The sequence below is a fragment of the Moschus berezovskii genome, chromosome 11, assembly GCF_049115385.1.
Source record: "Moschus berezovskii isolate FMDL1 chromosome 11, NW_MosBer_1.0, whole genome shotgun sequence".
In the NCBI taxonomy this organism is placed as follows: domain Eukaryota; kingdom Metazoa; phylum Chordata; class Mammalia; order Artiodactyla; family Moschidae; genus Moschus; species Moschus berezovskii.
In genome coordinates this window covers 105,795,025-105,811,794 of record NC_142470.1, presented here as the reverse complement: position 1 = coordinate 105,811,794, position 16,770 = coordinate 105,795,025, and the positions used below count along the sequence as shown (strand labels likewise).

At 41.9% G+C, this 16,770-nt stretch overlaps 1 protein-coding gene across 1 annotated transcript in view; it reads left to right on the top strand.

The window, feature by feature from the left end:
- The first annotated feature begins 4,388 nt into the window (after positions 1-4,388).
- C11H2orf92 (chromosome 11 C2orf92 homolog) overlaps positions 4,389-16,770 on the top strand; it is a 40,894-nt gene continuing 28,512 nt past the window's right edge. The window contains exons 1-2 of the mRNA XM_088841761.1: positions 4,389-4,542; positions 8,563-8,625. Coding sequence (XP_088697887.1) covers positions 4,449-4,542; positions 8,563-8,625 — 157 coding nt within the window. The 5' untranslated portion in view covers positions 4,389-4,448. The remainder of the gene's footprint in view (positions 4,543-8,562; positions 8,626-16,770) is intronic.

Here is a 16,770-nt window from a genome sequence, read left to right as displayed (position 1 = left end):
AACAAAAGCAGAAGTTATTAAGAAGAGGTGGCAAGAATACACAGAAGAACTATACAAAAAAGATCTTCATGACCCAGATAATCACAATGGTGTGATCACTCACCTAGAGCCAGACATCCTGGAATGTGAAGTCAAGTGGGCCTTAGGAAACATCACTACAAATAAAGCTAGTGGAGGTGATGGAATTCCAGCTGAGCTATTTCAAATCCTGAAAGATGATGCTGTGAAAGTGCTGCACTCAATATGCCAGCAAATTTGGACAACTCAGCAGTGGCCACAGGACTGGAAAAGGTCAGTCTTCATTCCAATCCCAAAGAAAGGCAGTGCCAAAGAGTGTTCAAACTACTGCACAGTTACACTCATCTCCCATGCTGGTAAAGTAATGCTCAAAATTCTCCAAGCCAGGTTTCAACAGTATGTGAACCGTGAACTTCCAGATGTTCAAGCTGGATTTAGAAAAGGCAGAGGAACCAGAGATCAAATTACTAACATCTGTTGGATCATCGAAAAAGCAAGAGAGTTCCAGAAAAACATCTACTTCTGCTTCATTGACTATGCCAAAGCCTTTGACTGTGTGGATCACAACAAACTGTGGTAAATCCTTCTAAGATGGGAATACCCGATCACCTGACCTGCCTCTTGAGAAATCTGTATGCAGGTCAAGAAGCACCAGTAGAACTGGACATTGAACAACAGACTGGTTCCAAATAGGGAAAGGAGTATGTCAAGGCTGTACCCTGCTTATTTAACTTATACGCAGAGTACACCATGAGAAACACTGGGCTGGAAGAAGCACAAGCTGGAATCAAGATTGCTGGGAGAAATATCAATAACCTCAGCTATGCAGATGACACCACTCTTATGGCCGAAAGCAAAGAAGAACTAAAGAGCCTCTTGATGAAAGTGAGAGGAGAGTGAAAAAGTTGGCTTAAAATTCAACATCCAGAAAACTAAGATCATGGCATCCAGTCCCATCACTTCACGGGAAATAGATGGGGAAACAGTGGAAACAGTGACAGACTTTATTTTTTTGGGCTCCAAAATCACTGCAGATGGTGACTTCAGCCATGAAATTAAAAGACTCTTGCTCCTTGGAAGAAAAGTTATGACCAACCTAGATAGCGTATTAAAAAGCAGAGACATTACTTTGCCAACAAAGGTCTGTCTATTCAAAGCGATGTTTTTTCCAGTAATCATGTATGGATGTGAGAGTTGCATTCTAAAGAAAGCTGATTGCCGAAGAATTGATGCTTTTGAACTGTGGTGTTGGAGAAGCCTCTTGAGAGTTCCTTGGACTGCAAGGAGAGCCAACCAGTCCATCCTAAACTAAATCAGTCCTGAATATTCATTGGAAGGACTGATGTTAAAGTGGAAACTCCAATACTTTGGCCACCTGATGCAAAGAACTGACTCAATGGAAAAGACCCTGGTCTGGGAATTATTGAAGGCAGGAGGAGAAGGGGACTTCAGAGAATGAGATGGCTGGATGGCATCACCAACTCAATGGACAAGAGTTTGAGTGAACTCCAGGCGTTGGCGATAGAGAGGGAGGCCTGGCGTGGTGCAGTCCATGGGGTCACAGAGTCAGACACGACTGAGTTACTGAACTGAACAAGGACACACTTGCAGCATTTGCGTTCGTCAGGTGAGTGTTCTCTTTCTACAGAAGATTTTAGGTCATTTGGGGGCCGCTGTGTTTCCTCTCCACCAAGACAAGTGGAAGAAGCCAGAGAATCAGTGCCTGGGCTTAGGACTTCTTTTTACATTTACTGGAATTTGAAGTTGGACATTTTCTGTCTTCCAGTTATGCTGAGGATATGAATTTTGCATTGTGGTATATGTTCTTTTTGTTTTCTTGAAGATATTTTAGGGAAATAATATTTTTGCTTCTTCAGTTACCTCCTGTTATGGGTTGAATTGTGTCCCCATCCCAGATGTATATGTTGATGTCCTAACCACCAGTAGTTCAGAAATGAGGTACATTAAGGTAGACTATAATTCAATATGACTGGTGTCCTTATAAGAAGAGAAACGTTGGACACAGGTGATTGTGGAGGGAAGTCACAAGGAGAAGACAGCTGTCTACAAGCCAGGTTGAGAGGCCTTCAGTTCAGTCGCTCAGTTGTGTCCGACTCTTTGCGATCCCATGAATCACAGCATGCCAGGCCTCCCTGTCCATCACCAACTCCTGGAGTTCACTCAAACTCATGTCCATTGAGTTGGTGATGCCATCCAGCCATCTCATTCTCTGTCATCCCCGTCTCCTCCCACCCCCAATCACTCTCAGCATCAGAGTCTTTTCCAGTGAGTCAACTCATCGCATGAGGTGGCCAAAGTATTGCAGTTTCAGCTTTAGCATCAGTCCTTCCAGTAAATACCCAGGATTGATCTCCCCCAGAATGGACTGGTCGGATCTCCTTGCAGTCCAAGGGACTCTCAAGAGTCTTCTCCAGCACCACAGTTCAAAAGCATCAATTCTTCAGCGATCAGCTTTCTTCACAGTCCAACTCTCACATCCATACACGACCATGGGAAAAACCATAGCCTTGACTAGACGGACCTTTGTTGGCAAAGTAATGTCTCTGTTTCTTAATATACTATCTAGGTTGGTCATAACTTTCCTTCCAAGGAGTAAGCGTTTTTTAATTTAATGGCTGCAATCAGCATCACAGTGATTTTGGAGCCCAAAAAAATAAAGTCTGACACTGTTTCCACTGTTTCCCCATCTATTTCCCATGAAGTGATGGGACCAGATGCCATGATCTTCGTTTTCTGAATGTTGGGCCTCAAGCCAACCTTTTCACTCTCCGCTTTCACTTTCCTCGAGAGGCTTTTTAGTTCCTCTTCACTTTCTGCCATAAGAGTGGTGTCATCTGCATATCTGAGGTTATTGATATTTCTCCCAGCAATCTTGATTCCAGCTTGTGCTTCTTCCAGCCCAGCGTTCCTCATGATGTACTCTGCATATAAGTGAAATAAGCAGGGTGACAATATACAACCTTGACGGACTCCTTTTCCTATCTGGAACCAGTCTGTAGTTCCATGTCCAGTTCTGACTGTTGCTTCCTGACCTGCTTACAAGTTCCTCAAGAGGCAGGTCGGGTGGTCTGGTATTCCCATCTCTTTCAGAATTTTCCACAGTTTCTTGTGATCCACACAGTCAAAGGCTTTAGCATAGTCAATGAAGCAGAAATAGATGTTTTTCTGGAACTCTCTTGCTTTCTCCATGATCCAGCCGATGTTGGCAATTTGATCTCTGGTGCCTCTGCCCTTTCTAAAACCTGCTTGAACATCTGGGAGTTCATGGTTCACATATTGCTGAAGCCTGGCTTGGAGAATTTTGAGCATGACTTTACTAGCGTGTGAGATGAGTGCAACTGTGCGGTAGTTTGAGCATTCTTTGGCATTGCCTTTCTTTGAGAGGCCTCAGAAAGAACCAACTCTGTCTCAGACTTCTGGTCCCCAGAACTGTTAGATAATAGACTGATGTTGTTTAACCTCACCATTTTGTGGAATTTTGTTAGGGCAGCCCGAACAATCTAGTACATCTGAGCTACTCAGAATTCAACTCTATAACTTTTTCTATAACTTCTCCCTTCACCCCATCCCCTCCTCAGATTTCTTCCATCCGATCACTGCATACAAAGCAGGACTGGTTACATAATTTTGAAATGTAATGAAATGAAAATGCAGTGTGTAATGAAAATGCAGGAAGAAAAGTACAGTTAAAGGTGCTAAAATAGACATTTTTCCCCTTTGGAAATGCTTTAATCTTATGAAATGTAATAGGGGAAATAGTGACATATGAGTGACAACATCAACTTATATTTTTATTTATAACATTTTTGGCTCTATACTTCTGTTAAAGAAGAGGGCAGCAGAGGATGAGATGGTTAGATAGCATCACAGATTCAATGGACATGAGCCTGAACAAACTCCAGGAGATAGTCGAGGACAGGGAAGCCTGGTATATCGTAGTCCATGGGGTCGCAATGAGTTGGACACAACTTAGGGACTGAATAACAACAACACTTCTATTATGTGATGCAATAAATAAAGATACTTTTGTAATGTGATATGTTGATTTGTCCTAAGATTTTTCTGGCTATTCTAGCTACTTGCAGTTCATTTAAGTTGATTTAATTGAGTTTTTGTCACTTGCAACTGAAGAGTTCCCGTTGCCTCCCAGGCGGTGCCTGGGGATGAAGGAAGGCAGTGCAGAACCCAAGGAAGTGAATGGAGAGGCTGTTGCCTTAAGGTGGCCTCTCCCTTTCGCGTCCTGGCCCACAGACACTGCCCTCCCGCTTCCCACTGTGGACCCGCCCAGCCCCTCGCTTCCGGTTCCGGGTGTGACGTCACAGACTGTCGGTTCTGAAGTATCCTGGAGTTAAAGGCTGTTCTGTCTTAAGTGTTTTGGGAGATTGCTTCTCTGTAATGGTACACAGACTATGGCAAAGAAGAGAGGAGCAGAGACCCTCTTCTTTGTTCTCTTCCTGGATTATTGGCAAGGTGCAGAGCTTCACCCTTTCCATCTGACCAGAGGTACTGCCCCAGGTGTATTGTGGCAGGTGGAGATGCGTGTGAAGACTCATTGTGAGCCTGAATCAGGCAGGAGACGGCGCTCGCCTCCGATGGGTGCTGGAGTGAACTCAGGGTTTCTCCTCAGCTCTACCTCCCCGGATCTATCTTAGGGATTCTTTGCAAAGGAGAAAGGAGAAACTTTAACAGTATTCCTAACTTTGCATACTACTCAAAATCCAGAGCTCCATGCGAGAGTAGCATACTTGAACATTTTAACTTTTGCTTGTGAAAAATTTCAAACATATACAAAAGGAGACAGATTAGTATTAATATAATGAACCTATATGTGCTAATCAGTCACATCTTGTTTTGTCTATCCCCTCATATATACACACACACTATGTTTTACTTTTTGAAGTTTTATTATTTTTCACACCATCTTTTTGTTTTTCTCTTAATTTACTTACTTTTGATTGAAGGATAATTGCAACATTATGTTGGTTTCTGCCATTTGGCAACATAGATCAGCCATCAGTCTACATTTGTCCTCTCCCTCTTGAGCCTGCCTACCACTTCTCATCCCATCCCACCTTTCTAGGTTGTCATGGAGCCTGAGTTTGAGTTCCCTGAGTCTTGTAGCAAATTCCCACTGGCTATTCACACACTGTACTTTAAACAACAGCTTGATATATTAGTCACATAACATAAAATACACCCTTTACAGTGTATACTCATGGGGTTGTGAGCCACCACTATCTAATTTTAGAACATTTTCAGCACTCCCCAAAGTAATATCATACCCACTTGCTGTCAGTCCCCATCCTCCATTTTCCACAGCCCCTGGCAACCACTAACCCACTGTCTGTCCTACAGATTTGTCTATTCTGGGTATTTGTATATGGAATCACACACTATATGGTCTTTTGTGACTGGTTTGTGTCATTTAACATGTTTTCAGGGTTCATCCACATGGTAGCATGCCTCAGGAATTCATTCCTTTGTATGGTTGAATGATATTCCATCGCATGGACTTACCCCATTTGGTTGATCCATTTATCAGTTGATGGACATTTGGGTTGTTTCCACCTTTTGACTATCTGAATAGTGCTGTTATGAACATCTTATGAATGTGGTTTTCTCAAAGTGAACATTAGATTTCCATGCTCTACTTTTAGGGTCTTACTGCAATTGGAAGCACTTGTGCTATTTACTAAACTGATTGGCTGACCATGTTCTGGGATATTCTCTCAATGAAAAGAAGTTTTGTCTTTGGAGAAAAGCAGTAGACACAGTCCTTATTATGGAGGAAACTATGGTACTGTTTTCCAAAAATAAAGCAGACCAAGAGTAAAAACAGTGTCATCTGTCATGAAGGACAGAGGTACATTATACAGCAGTCAATCAGGGGTGACTTCGAGGAGAGGGAAGATAGCAACTCCTCTTGTCCTTGTTGTTCAGTCACTAAGTCCTGTCTGACTCTTTGTGACCCCATGGACTGCAGCATGCCAGGCTGCTCTGTCCTCTACCATCTCCCCTGGTGTGTTCAAGTTTATATCCATTGAGTCGCTGATACTGTCTAACCATCTCATTCTCTGCCAGCTCCTTCTTTTGCCTTCAATCTTTCCCAGCAAAAGGGTCTTTTCTAATGAGCCAGCTCTTCACATCAGGTGGCCAGAGTACTGCAGCTTCAGCTTTAGCATCCGTCCTTCCAATGAATATTCAGGGTTGATTTCCTTTAGGATGGACTGGTTTGCTCTCCTTGCAGTCCAAGGGACTCCTCTTCTCCAGCACCACAATTTGAAAGCATCAGTTCTTCCGCACTCAGCCTTCTTTACTGTACAACTCTCACATGCATACAGGACATGCATATGCTGGAAAAACCATAACTTTGACTAAATAGGGATCTTTGTTGGCAAAGTGATGTCTCTGCTTTTTAATACAATGTCTAGGTTTGTCATTAAAAGATGCTTACTCCTTGGAAGGAAAGTTATGACCAACCTAGATAGTATACTAAAAAGCAGAGACAGTACTTTGCCAACAAAGGTCCGTCTAGTCAAGGCTATGGTTTTTCCCGTGGTCATGTATGGGTGTGAGAGTTGGACTGTGAAGAAAGCTGATCGCCGAAGAATTGATGCTTTTGAACTGTGGTGTTGGAGAAGACTCTTGAGAGTCCCTTGGACTGCAAGGAGATCCAACCAGTACTTTCTAAAAGAGATCAGTCCTGGGTGTTCATTGGAAGGACTGATGCTAAAGCTGAAGCTCCAATACTTTGGCCACCTCATGCAACGAGTTGACTCACTGGAAAAGACTCTGATGCTGGGAGGGATTGGGGGCATGAGGAGAAGGGGACGACAGAGAATGAGATGGCTGGATGGCATCACCGACTCGATGGACATGAGTTTGAGTGAACTCCGAGAGTTGGTGATGGACAGGGAGGCCTGGCGTGCTGTGATTCATGGAGTTGCAAAGAGTCGGACACGACTGAGCAACTGAACTGAACTGAACTGAGGTTTGTCATAGCTTTCCTTCCAAGAAACAATCATCTTTTAATTTTGTAGCTACAGTCACTTTAAAAACCAAGGGTTTTTGTGAACAAATATTTTACTGCATGATTCTTAGTGATTCACAACTGTCTCAGCAAGAAAAAAAATGTTTGTTCCCTTCATTCACCAAAAAACATCATATCTTTGCACTATTAACCACTAGTTAGCAATTTCCCTGTAGAGTGGGAACCTGTCCTGTGCACATAGTACTCAATGTCTCTGCAGACTGAGGAAACCAGTGTAGTTTTGCCTTTGAGGTAAAAGTTCAGATTCTTGAGGAGACTTCATGAATACTGTGTGGAACTCAGAACGGGATCGGGCGCACTGTGGCCTAAAACACCTTCATTAAAGCACAAGTTTCTCCTCCCTGATGGGTTTGCCCACTCCTCAAGGGCCAGAAAAAAGGGCTGACCTTGAATCAGGAAAATATGTCACAGACATCATGACCTCCAATAAGAAAAGCCTGATATTGTAGCTCAAAGGGCTTCCACAGTGGCTCAGTGGTAAAGAATCCACGTGCAATACAGGAGATGTGTGTTTGATCCTTGAGTCTGGAAAATTCTCTGGAGGAGAAAATGGCAACCTACTCCAGTATTCTTGCCACAGAAATCCCATGCACAGAGGAGCCTGGAGGGCTACAGTCTGTAGGGTCATAAAGAGTCGAACATGACTGAGGGATTGAGCACACACACACAGCTCTCCCCAGGTCACTACAGTCTTTTTGCACCATTAATTCATGTCCTTGATGTAGCCACATGTGGGTCAACAGGAGTCTTATCACCCATCCATGCTGTCTTAGGCGAGATGGCTGACCTGGTCCATCTCTGTTTGCATCTTCGTTTTTTCAATCCTGAATGACAGCATCAGGAATACCTTATATTTATCAAGTCAAATCAGGATGACCTTAGGCCCTTAAGCCCCTCCTAAATACAAAATCCTCAGTGAGGATCAGTGCAGAGTATGCAGCAGGATTGTTCCCTGTATTCCAAAACAAGAAAGCATCACATTTCCAGAATGGTCAGGCACTACCCATTGACCTCATTACCTTTGGAGGGGAGAGTTTTTGTTGAATATCTCCCGAGATGTGTGTCCATCTGTCCTTTTCCTCCCACAGCTGAGCGCTGAGCATACCCTTGCTTGGAACCAGCTCTGTTTACTGTCGTCCATCATAGATAATAGCACTGAGTCGGGATGAGGGGCAAGCACTCTGTGTCTGAAGGTCACATTGGTGAATTTCCTCCCCTTCCCCACAGCCCTCCTGTGATCCGTATCTTTCCCTCCAGCCTCAGATGAGAAAACCACATCCCACAGAACCTCACTGCCCAAGGTCATACAGTGTTCAAATGTCCTACCCAAGTCCAGTGCTCTTCCCCTAGAGCAGGCCAAGTGCAGGATGCTCCTCTCAGAATACCATCCAAGAGAATGTAGATTTCAAAAGAATCACACGCAGCTCCTAAGTGAAAGATTGACTCACAGCTGAGGCTTATTTTCCCCACAGGTTCAAGTGCTGAATATTCATCAAATTCAAAAACTTTGGACAAAGGTCTGGCTAAACTCTTTGGTAAGTACCTCTCTCACATGAAATGGTCAGGCTATATTTGAAGAGTCTCGTGCTCGTCCATGGTGGTCTCCTAGATAACCTGTCCGTGCTGCTGCTCTGATGGGAAGGAAAGTGCTTTGCCTTGAGGCTAGAACAGATTTTCTAGATGTCAGAATCTCAAGAAATTAAACAAATCATTGAAGATAAATAGTTGTTGGAAAGGATTGTGCTCCTTAAAGAGGGGTCTATATAGCAGCAGCAGGGCCCCCATCTGGGAACTCTACTGGAAATGCAGTGTCAGACCCCAGCTGAGACCAGGTGCGTCCATCTGTTCAGAGGATTTTTGCTTGTGTTAGGGATGGGTAGGGATTCCCAGGTGGCACAGTGGTGAAGAATCCATCTGCCAAGCAGGAGACACAAGTTCAATCCCTGGGTTGGAAAGATCCCCTGGAGAAGGAAATGGCAATCCACTCCAGTATTCTTGCCTGGAAAAAATCCCATGGACAGAGGAGGCTGGTGGGCTACAGTCCATGGGGTCGCAGAGAGTTGGACGCGACTGAGCACAGCACACAGGGATGGGCAAGGCCCTGCGGCTAAGATAATCCTCCTTCTAGGTACTCAGCCCTTACTGCACATGAGAATCCCCTGGGGAGATTGTTAGAAAGGGACACCCAGGCCCACCTCCAGTAATCAGGTTCCTTGGTGTGGGGTGAGACCCTTGCATGAGTAGTTTTTTAAACCTTTCAAAGGATTCTGTGCTGGAACTTATTGGTCTACTCCAAGCCTCTCACTTAATATTTAAGAAAATCTGAGGTCCAGGGGAGTCATCTTTAGCAGAGAGCTGAGACTGACGATAAACACTAAAAATCACAGTCCTCTGCTGACAGAAGCCATCTAGATTCTAGAGAAATCTTTCCTGTCTGGCGGCTGTGTCGTCATGAGTGGACACTGAGAGTCATCTTTGGTCTGAGAAGGAGCTCCCAGGTGTGTAAGTGTTGATGCTTCCTCTGGGTTAGGAACTGTTAGATGTTCTGATCACAGAGCAATGCCTTCCAGCCCTGCCTGGAAGGGGGACTTCTGTCTGCACAAGATGTGGATTGTTTTTCCTGTCTCATGTCAGGAATTCTGAGTTTGGCCTTTTTCCATGTGTGCTATTAAAGAAGCTTCATTGAATCCTCACTAACTATCTGGCCGATTGATCGATGGTCTGTGACCATGATTGAGGGGCTTTCCCCATGGTTCAGCGGTAAAGAATTCACCTGCCAATGCAGGAGGGGGGGGTTCAATCCCTGGGTTGGGAAGATCTGCTGGAGGAGGAAATGGCAACCCTCTCCATCTCCAGTATTCTGGCCTGGAAAATCTTATGGACAGAGGAGCCTGGCAGGCTACAGTCCATGGGGTTGCAAAAGAGTTGGAACGTGACTTAGCAACTAGACAACAACATCCATGTACATATACACACACTGTAAGTTAGGAGTATGGAATTAATAGATACAGACTATTATATATTAAAATAAACAAGGATTTACTGTATAGCACAGGTAACTATTGGACTAGGAAATGGCAACACACTCTAGTATTCTTGCCTGGAGGATTCCATGGACAAAGGGGCCTGGCAGACTATGGTCCATGGGGTCACAAAGAGTTGGACATGACTGAGCGACTGAGCACACACACAGGGAACCATATTCAATATTTTGTAATAACCTATAATGGAAAATAATCTGAAAAAAATATGTATAACTGAATCACTTTGCTATGCACCTGAAACTAAGACAGTATTATAAATCAACTATACTGCAATTACAATTTTTTTAAAAGGGAAGGAGAAATTAATGTATTTTTAACATGTAGCTATGAAAGAGCACTAACATTTTATAACTGTGGGGACCAGGTAGGGGCTGCCATATCTGACTGATACCTTATGTCTATAGACAGGAGAGACCTTGAGGGGGATCTTAAATAAATACCGTTGTCAGCTGGATTCAGAGCTCAGCCTACCCGACAGGGCCCACTGCTTTCTCCTGCAGGCCACTCAACCTAGCGTCTGTCCCCTGCTGCCTTGGCTGAGCTGACTTTCTGCTCCCACATGCTGCTGACCCTTGTCTCATTGCTCTTGGGCGGCTGTGTTGGTGTGTCTGGTCTTGTGTGTGTGTATTTATGCCTCTCCTTCGTGTCTGAGTGGCTCAGGGACACAGACCAGGAGGCAGATCTGTCTTCTTTGTTTTGTTTTCTTTAAAATATTTAATCATTCATTCAGTGCCTACTATGTATGTTATACAGAGTTTATTTGTTCAAGTTATTTTTTTAATTCTTTTTAAAACGTTAGTCATTTTATATATTTGTATTTATTTATTTACTGTTTATTTGGCTGCATGGGGTCTTAGCTGTGGCATGTGGAATCTTCCATCTGCATTACAGCAGCGACTCTTAGCTGCAGCACACGGATGTAGTTCCCTGACCAGGGGTTGAACCTGGGCTCCCTGCATTGGGAGTGCGGAGTCTAAGCACTGGGCCACCGGAGAAGTCCTATTTGTACAATTTAGATTCCAAATGTTTATTTTGACCTTGTTAGTTTTGAAGTTAGACCACATTTTACCCCCAAACAGTGCTACTAAGAGTAAGCCATTTCCCAGGTAGGTTCATAAAAAGACAATCACCCTATGCACTTCCAGCTTTATGAGCTATAATTGATACATAATATCATGAAAGTTTAAGGTGTAAATGTGATGATTTGATACACTTATATATTTCAAATTCAGTAACACCATAGTGTTAGCTAACTCCTCTATCATGTCACATAATAACTTTCTTTTTTGTGGTGAGAACATTTAAGATCTACTGTCTTGGCAACTTTCAAGTATCTGATATAGTGTTATTAACTATAATGACCACACTGTATATTAGATCCCCCAAACATACTCACCTTATCGCTGGAAGTTTGGACTCTGACCTATATCTCGCCATTTCCCCCACCCCTGACTGCCGGCAACCACCATTTTACTTTCTGTCTCTGTGAGGTTGACTTTTAGGTTCCACCTATAAGTGAGATCATATAGCATTTGTCTGTCTATCTAACTTATTTCACTTAACATAATGCCCTCAAAAATCTATTCAGGCTGTTGCAAAAGGCAGGATTTCCTTCTTTCTCATAGCTGAACAATATTCCATTGTGTTGTGTGTATAAAGCATATTACCTCTTCTTTATCCATTCACCCACTGACAGACACTTAGATTGTTTCTGTATCTTGGCTACTGTGAATAATGCTGTAATGAACACAGGAGTGCAGCTATCTCCTTCAGATACTGTTCTCATTTCCTCTGGATGTAAACTCAGAAGTTGGATTGCTGCATTAAGGTAGTCTTATTTTTAATTTTTGAGAAACATCCATATTGTTTCCCACAGCAGCTGTACCAATGTACATTCCCACCAACAGTGCACAAGAGTTCCCCTTTCTGCGCATCCTTGTCGGGACTTGCTATGTCTTGTCTTTTGGATGAGAGCCATTCTAACAGGTGTGAGATGACGTCTCATTGTGGTTTTGATTTGCATTTCCCTGATGGTTAGTGGTGTCAAGCACTGTTTCATGTATCTGTTCATCATTTGTATGTCTTCTTCAGAAAAATGTCTATCCCATTCCTCAGCCTGTTTAAAAGCCAGATTGATAATTTTTTTTGCTATTGAGTTGTATAAATCCTTTATATATTTTGGATATTAGCCTCTTAACAGCTCTATGATTTTTCACATATTTTCTCCCATTCTGTAGGTTGCCTTTTCATTTTGTTGATTGTTTCTTTTGCTGTGCAAAAGCTCTTTAGTTTGATGATGTCTCATTTACTAATTTTTGCTGTTTTGTTGTCTATGCTTTTGATATATCCAGAAAATTGTTGCCAAGACCAATGTCAAGAAACTTTTATTCTATGATTTAGTCTAGATTTTTAAATTAATTAATTAATCAATTAATTTTTGCCCACATCAGACCTTAATTGCAGCATGCAGTATCGTCTGTTGTAGCACTTCATTGCGGCACTCGGGCTTCCCTTTAGGTGTGGCATGTGCGCTTAGTTGCCTCATGGTTCTGCTAGCAGCTGTATAGTTTTAGTTCTTATGTTTAAATCTTTAATCCATTTTGAGTCAAATTTTGTGAGTGGTGTTAGATAGTGATCAAGTTTCATTCTTCTGCATGTGATTATCCAGTTTTCTCAACACCATTTATTAAATGACTATCTTTTCCTTGGCTGCCTTGTCAAATATGAGATGACTGTATATGCTCAGGTTTATTTTGGCTCTTGATTCTGTTCCACTGGTCTATGTGTCAATATTTATAATAGTACCATACTGTTTTGATTGCTAGAACTTTATAATGTAGTTTGAAATCAGAACGTGTGATGCCTCTAATTTTGTTCTTACTTCTCAGGATTGTTTTGGCTATTTGAGAGCTTCTATGGTTCCAAATGAATTTTAGAATTATGAAAAAATGCCATTGGAATTTTGATAGGGCTTGCATTGAACCTATAAATGGCTTAGGGTTGTGTGGACAATTTAACAATGTTAATACTTCTCATCCATCAACACAGGATATATATCAATTTGTTTGTGTCTTTCAATTTATTTCATCAAAATCTTGTACTATTCACTGTATAGATAGATCTTTTACCTTCTTGGTTAATTTATTCCTAAATGTTTTATTGTCTGTGATGCTGTTGTGAATGAGATTTTTTTCTATATTTCTTTTTCAGATATTTCATTGTCAGTGTATTGAAATGCACCATAATGTTGATTTTGTATCCTGCAACTGTACTGAGTTTGTTGATTAGTTCTAACAGTTGTGTGTGTGTGTATGTGAAGTCTTTAGAATTTTCTCTATATATGATCATGCAAGCTAAATTGCTTCAGTTCAGTTCAGTTCAGTTCAGTTGCTCAGTCGTGTCTGACTCTTTGCGACCCCATGAATCACAGCATGCCAGGCCTCCCTGTCCATCACCAACTCCCGGAGTTCACTCAAACTCATGTCCATCGAGTTGGTGATGCCATCCAGCCATCTCATCCTCTGTCGTCCCCGTCTTCTCCTGCCCCCAATCCCTCCCAGCATCAGAGTCTTTTCCAGTGAGTCAACTCTTCGCATGACGTGGCCAAAGTATTGGAGCTTCAGCTTTAGCATCAGTCCTTCCAATGAACACCCAGGACTGATCTCCTTTAGAATGGACTGGTTGGATCTCCTTGCAGACCAAGGGACTCTCAAGAGTCTTCTCCAACACCACAGTTCAAAAGCATCAATTCTTTGGCCCTCAGCGTTCTTCACAGTCCAACTCTCATATCCATACATGACCACTGGAAAAACCATAGCCTTGACTAGATGGACCTTTGTTGGCAAAGTAATGTCTCTGCTTTTTAATATGCTATCTAGGTTGGTCATAACTTTCCTTCCAAGGAGTAAGTGTCTTTTAATTTCCTGGCTGCAATCAGCATCTGCAGTGATTTTGGAGCCCCCCAAAATAAAGTCTGACACTGTTTCCACTGTTTCCCTATCTATTTCCCATGAAGTGATGGGACCAGATGCCATGATCTTAGTTTTCTGAATGTTGAGCTTTAAGCCAACTTTTTCACTCTCCTCTTTCACTTTCATCAAGAGGCTTTTTAGTTCCTCTTCACTTTCTGCCACTTCAGTCATGTCCAGTTCTTAGCGACCCTGTGGACTGTAGCTTGCCTGTCTCCTCTGTCCATGGGATTCTCCAGGGGAAAATACTGCAGTGGATTGCCATGCCCTCCTGCAGGTAATCTTTCCAACCCAGGGATCCAATCTGTGTCTCTCATGTCTCCTGCATTGACAGGCAGGTTATTACTAGCGCCACCTATCAACTGTGGAAAAACAGATGATTTTACTTTTTCTTTTTTGATTTGGATGCCTTTTATTTCTATTTCTTGCCTGGTTGCTCTGGTTAGACTTCCAGTACTATGTTGAGTAGACACGATAAGAGTGGGCACCCTTGTCTTGTTCTTAATCTTAGAGGAAATGTTTTCAACCTTTAATGGTTGAGTATGGTATTAGCTATGTGTTTACCATATATAGCCTTTATAACGTTGAGGTATGTTCCTTCCATACATGATTTGGTGAGTGTTTTTTTTGTGGAATGATGATGTGTTTTTTCCAGTGGTTTTTCTGCATCTGTTGAGATGATCATGTAATTTTTGTCTTTCATTCTATTAGCGTAATATATCATGTTTATTGATTTGTGTATGTTGAACCATCCTTGCATCTCAGGGGTAAATCCTACTTAATCCCCTTGTTTGGTCCTTTTCATTTGCCATTGAATTCAGTTTAATATTTTGCTGAGAATTTGACATTTGTATTCATTCATCAGTGATATTGGTCTATAGTTTTGTTTTTGTTTTGTAGTATTCTTATCTGGCTTTGGTATCAAAATAATGCTAGCCTCATAAAATAAGTTTGGGAGGGTTCCTGCCTCTTAAATTTTCTCAAATATTTTGAGGAGGATTGGCATTAATTCTTCCTTGTTTGGTAAAATTCAGCAGTGAAGCCATCTGGTCCTGGGCTTTCCTTTGTTGGAAAGTTTTTGATTACTGATTCAGTGTCCTTATTCATTATTTGGTCTATTCAGATTTTCAATTTTTTTCATGATTTAGTCTTAGTAAGTTTATTGCTAGGAATTTATCCATTTCTTCTGTGTTCTAATTTGTTGATATATATTGTTCATAGTGATTTCTTATTATTCTTTGCATTTCTGTGCTGTTAATAGTAATGTCTCCTCTTTTATGATCTTGAGTCTTCTCTATGTTTTTCTTGGTTGGGTTAGCCAGAGGTTTGTCAATTTTGTTTATCTTTTCAACAAGCTGATTTCTATTTCTGGTAAAATTTTCTGTTATTTTTCTGATGTCTACTTCATTTACTTTTGCTCTAATCTTTGTTATTTCTTTTCTTCTTCTAACTTTGGACTTATCTTGTTTTTCTTTTTCTAGTAACTTAAAACATTTTTTAAAATTATTATTTAAAAATATTTTGGCTGTGCCATGTGGCTTGCGGATCTTAGTTCCCTGACCAGGGGTTGAACCTGGGCCCCTGGCAGTGAAGGGCTAAATCCTAACCAATGAACTGCCAGGGAATTCCCCTTTTCTAGTTTCTTGATATGTAAAATTAGGTTGTATTTCATTTCATTTTATGTCATTTCCACTTTTATGGAGATATAATTGACATATAATGCTGTATAAGTTTAAGGTATAGAGCATAATTATTTGATTTATATACATCATGAAGTGATTATCATAAGTTTAGTGAACATCCATCATCTCATAGATGAAAAATTAAAGAGATAGGAAACATTTATTTTTCTCTTCATGAGAACTCCTGGACTTCCCAGGTGGCTCTGTGGTAAAGAATCTGCCTGCCAGTGCAGGAGATTCAGGAGACACAGTTTCCATCCCTGTGTCGAGAAGATCCCTGGAGAAGGGAACGGCTACCCACTCCAGTATTCTTGCCTGGGAAATTGCATGGACAGAGGAACCTGGCGGGCTACAGTACATGGGGTCTCAAAGAGTCGGCCACGACTGAGTGACTGAGCACAGAATGTATACATGTATATTCACACACTACATCTTCTTTATCCATTTATCTATTAATGGGCACTTAGGTTGTTTCCTTGTCTTGACAGTGAACATAGGGGTGCATTTATCTTTTCTAATTAGTGCTTTTGTTTTCTTTGGCTCAATACCCAAGTATGGAGTTGCTGGATTGTATGGTAGTTCTATTTTTAATTTTTTTCCCATACTTTTTTCTGTAGTGACTACACAAATTTACTTTCCCATCAACAGTGTATGAGGGTCCTTTTCTCCACATCCTTACCAACACTTGCTATTTGTTGTCTTATTGATTTGCTTGGCTGTGTTGGATCTTTGTTGCTGCGTGCAGACTTTCTCTAGTTATGGCAAGCAGGGGCTACTCTCTAGCTGTAAGCAGGGATTTCGCACTGTGCCACAGCACAGGCTCTAGAGCTTTCAGTAGTTGCCTACATGGGCTCAGTAGTTGCAGCTCCCAGCCTCTAGAGCACATGCTCAGTAGTTGTGGCACACGGGCTTAGTTGCTTCATGGTATGTGACATCTTCCCGGACTAGGGATCAAACTCGTGTCTCCTGCACTGGCAGGCAGATTC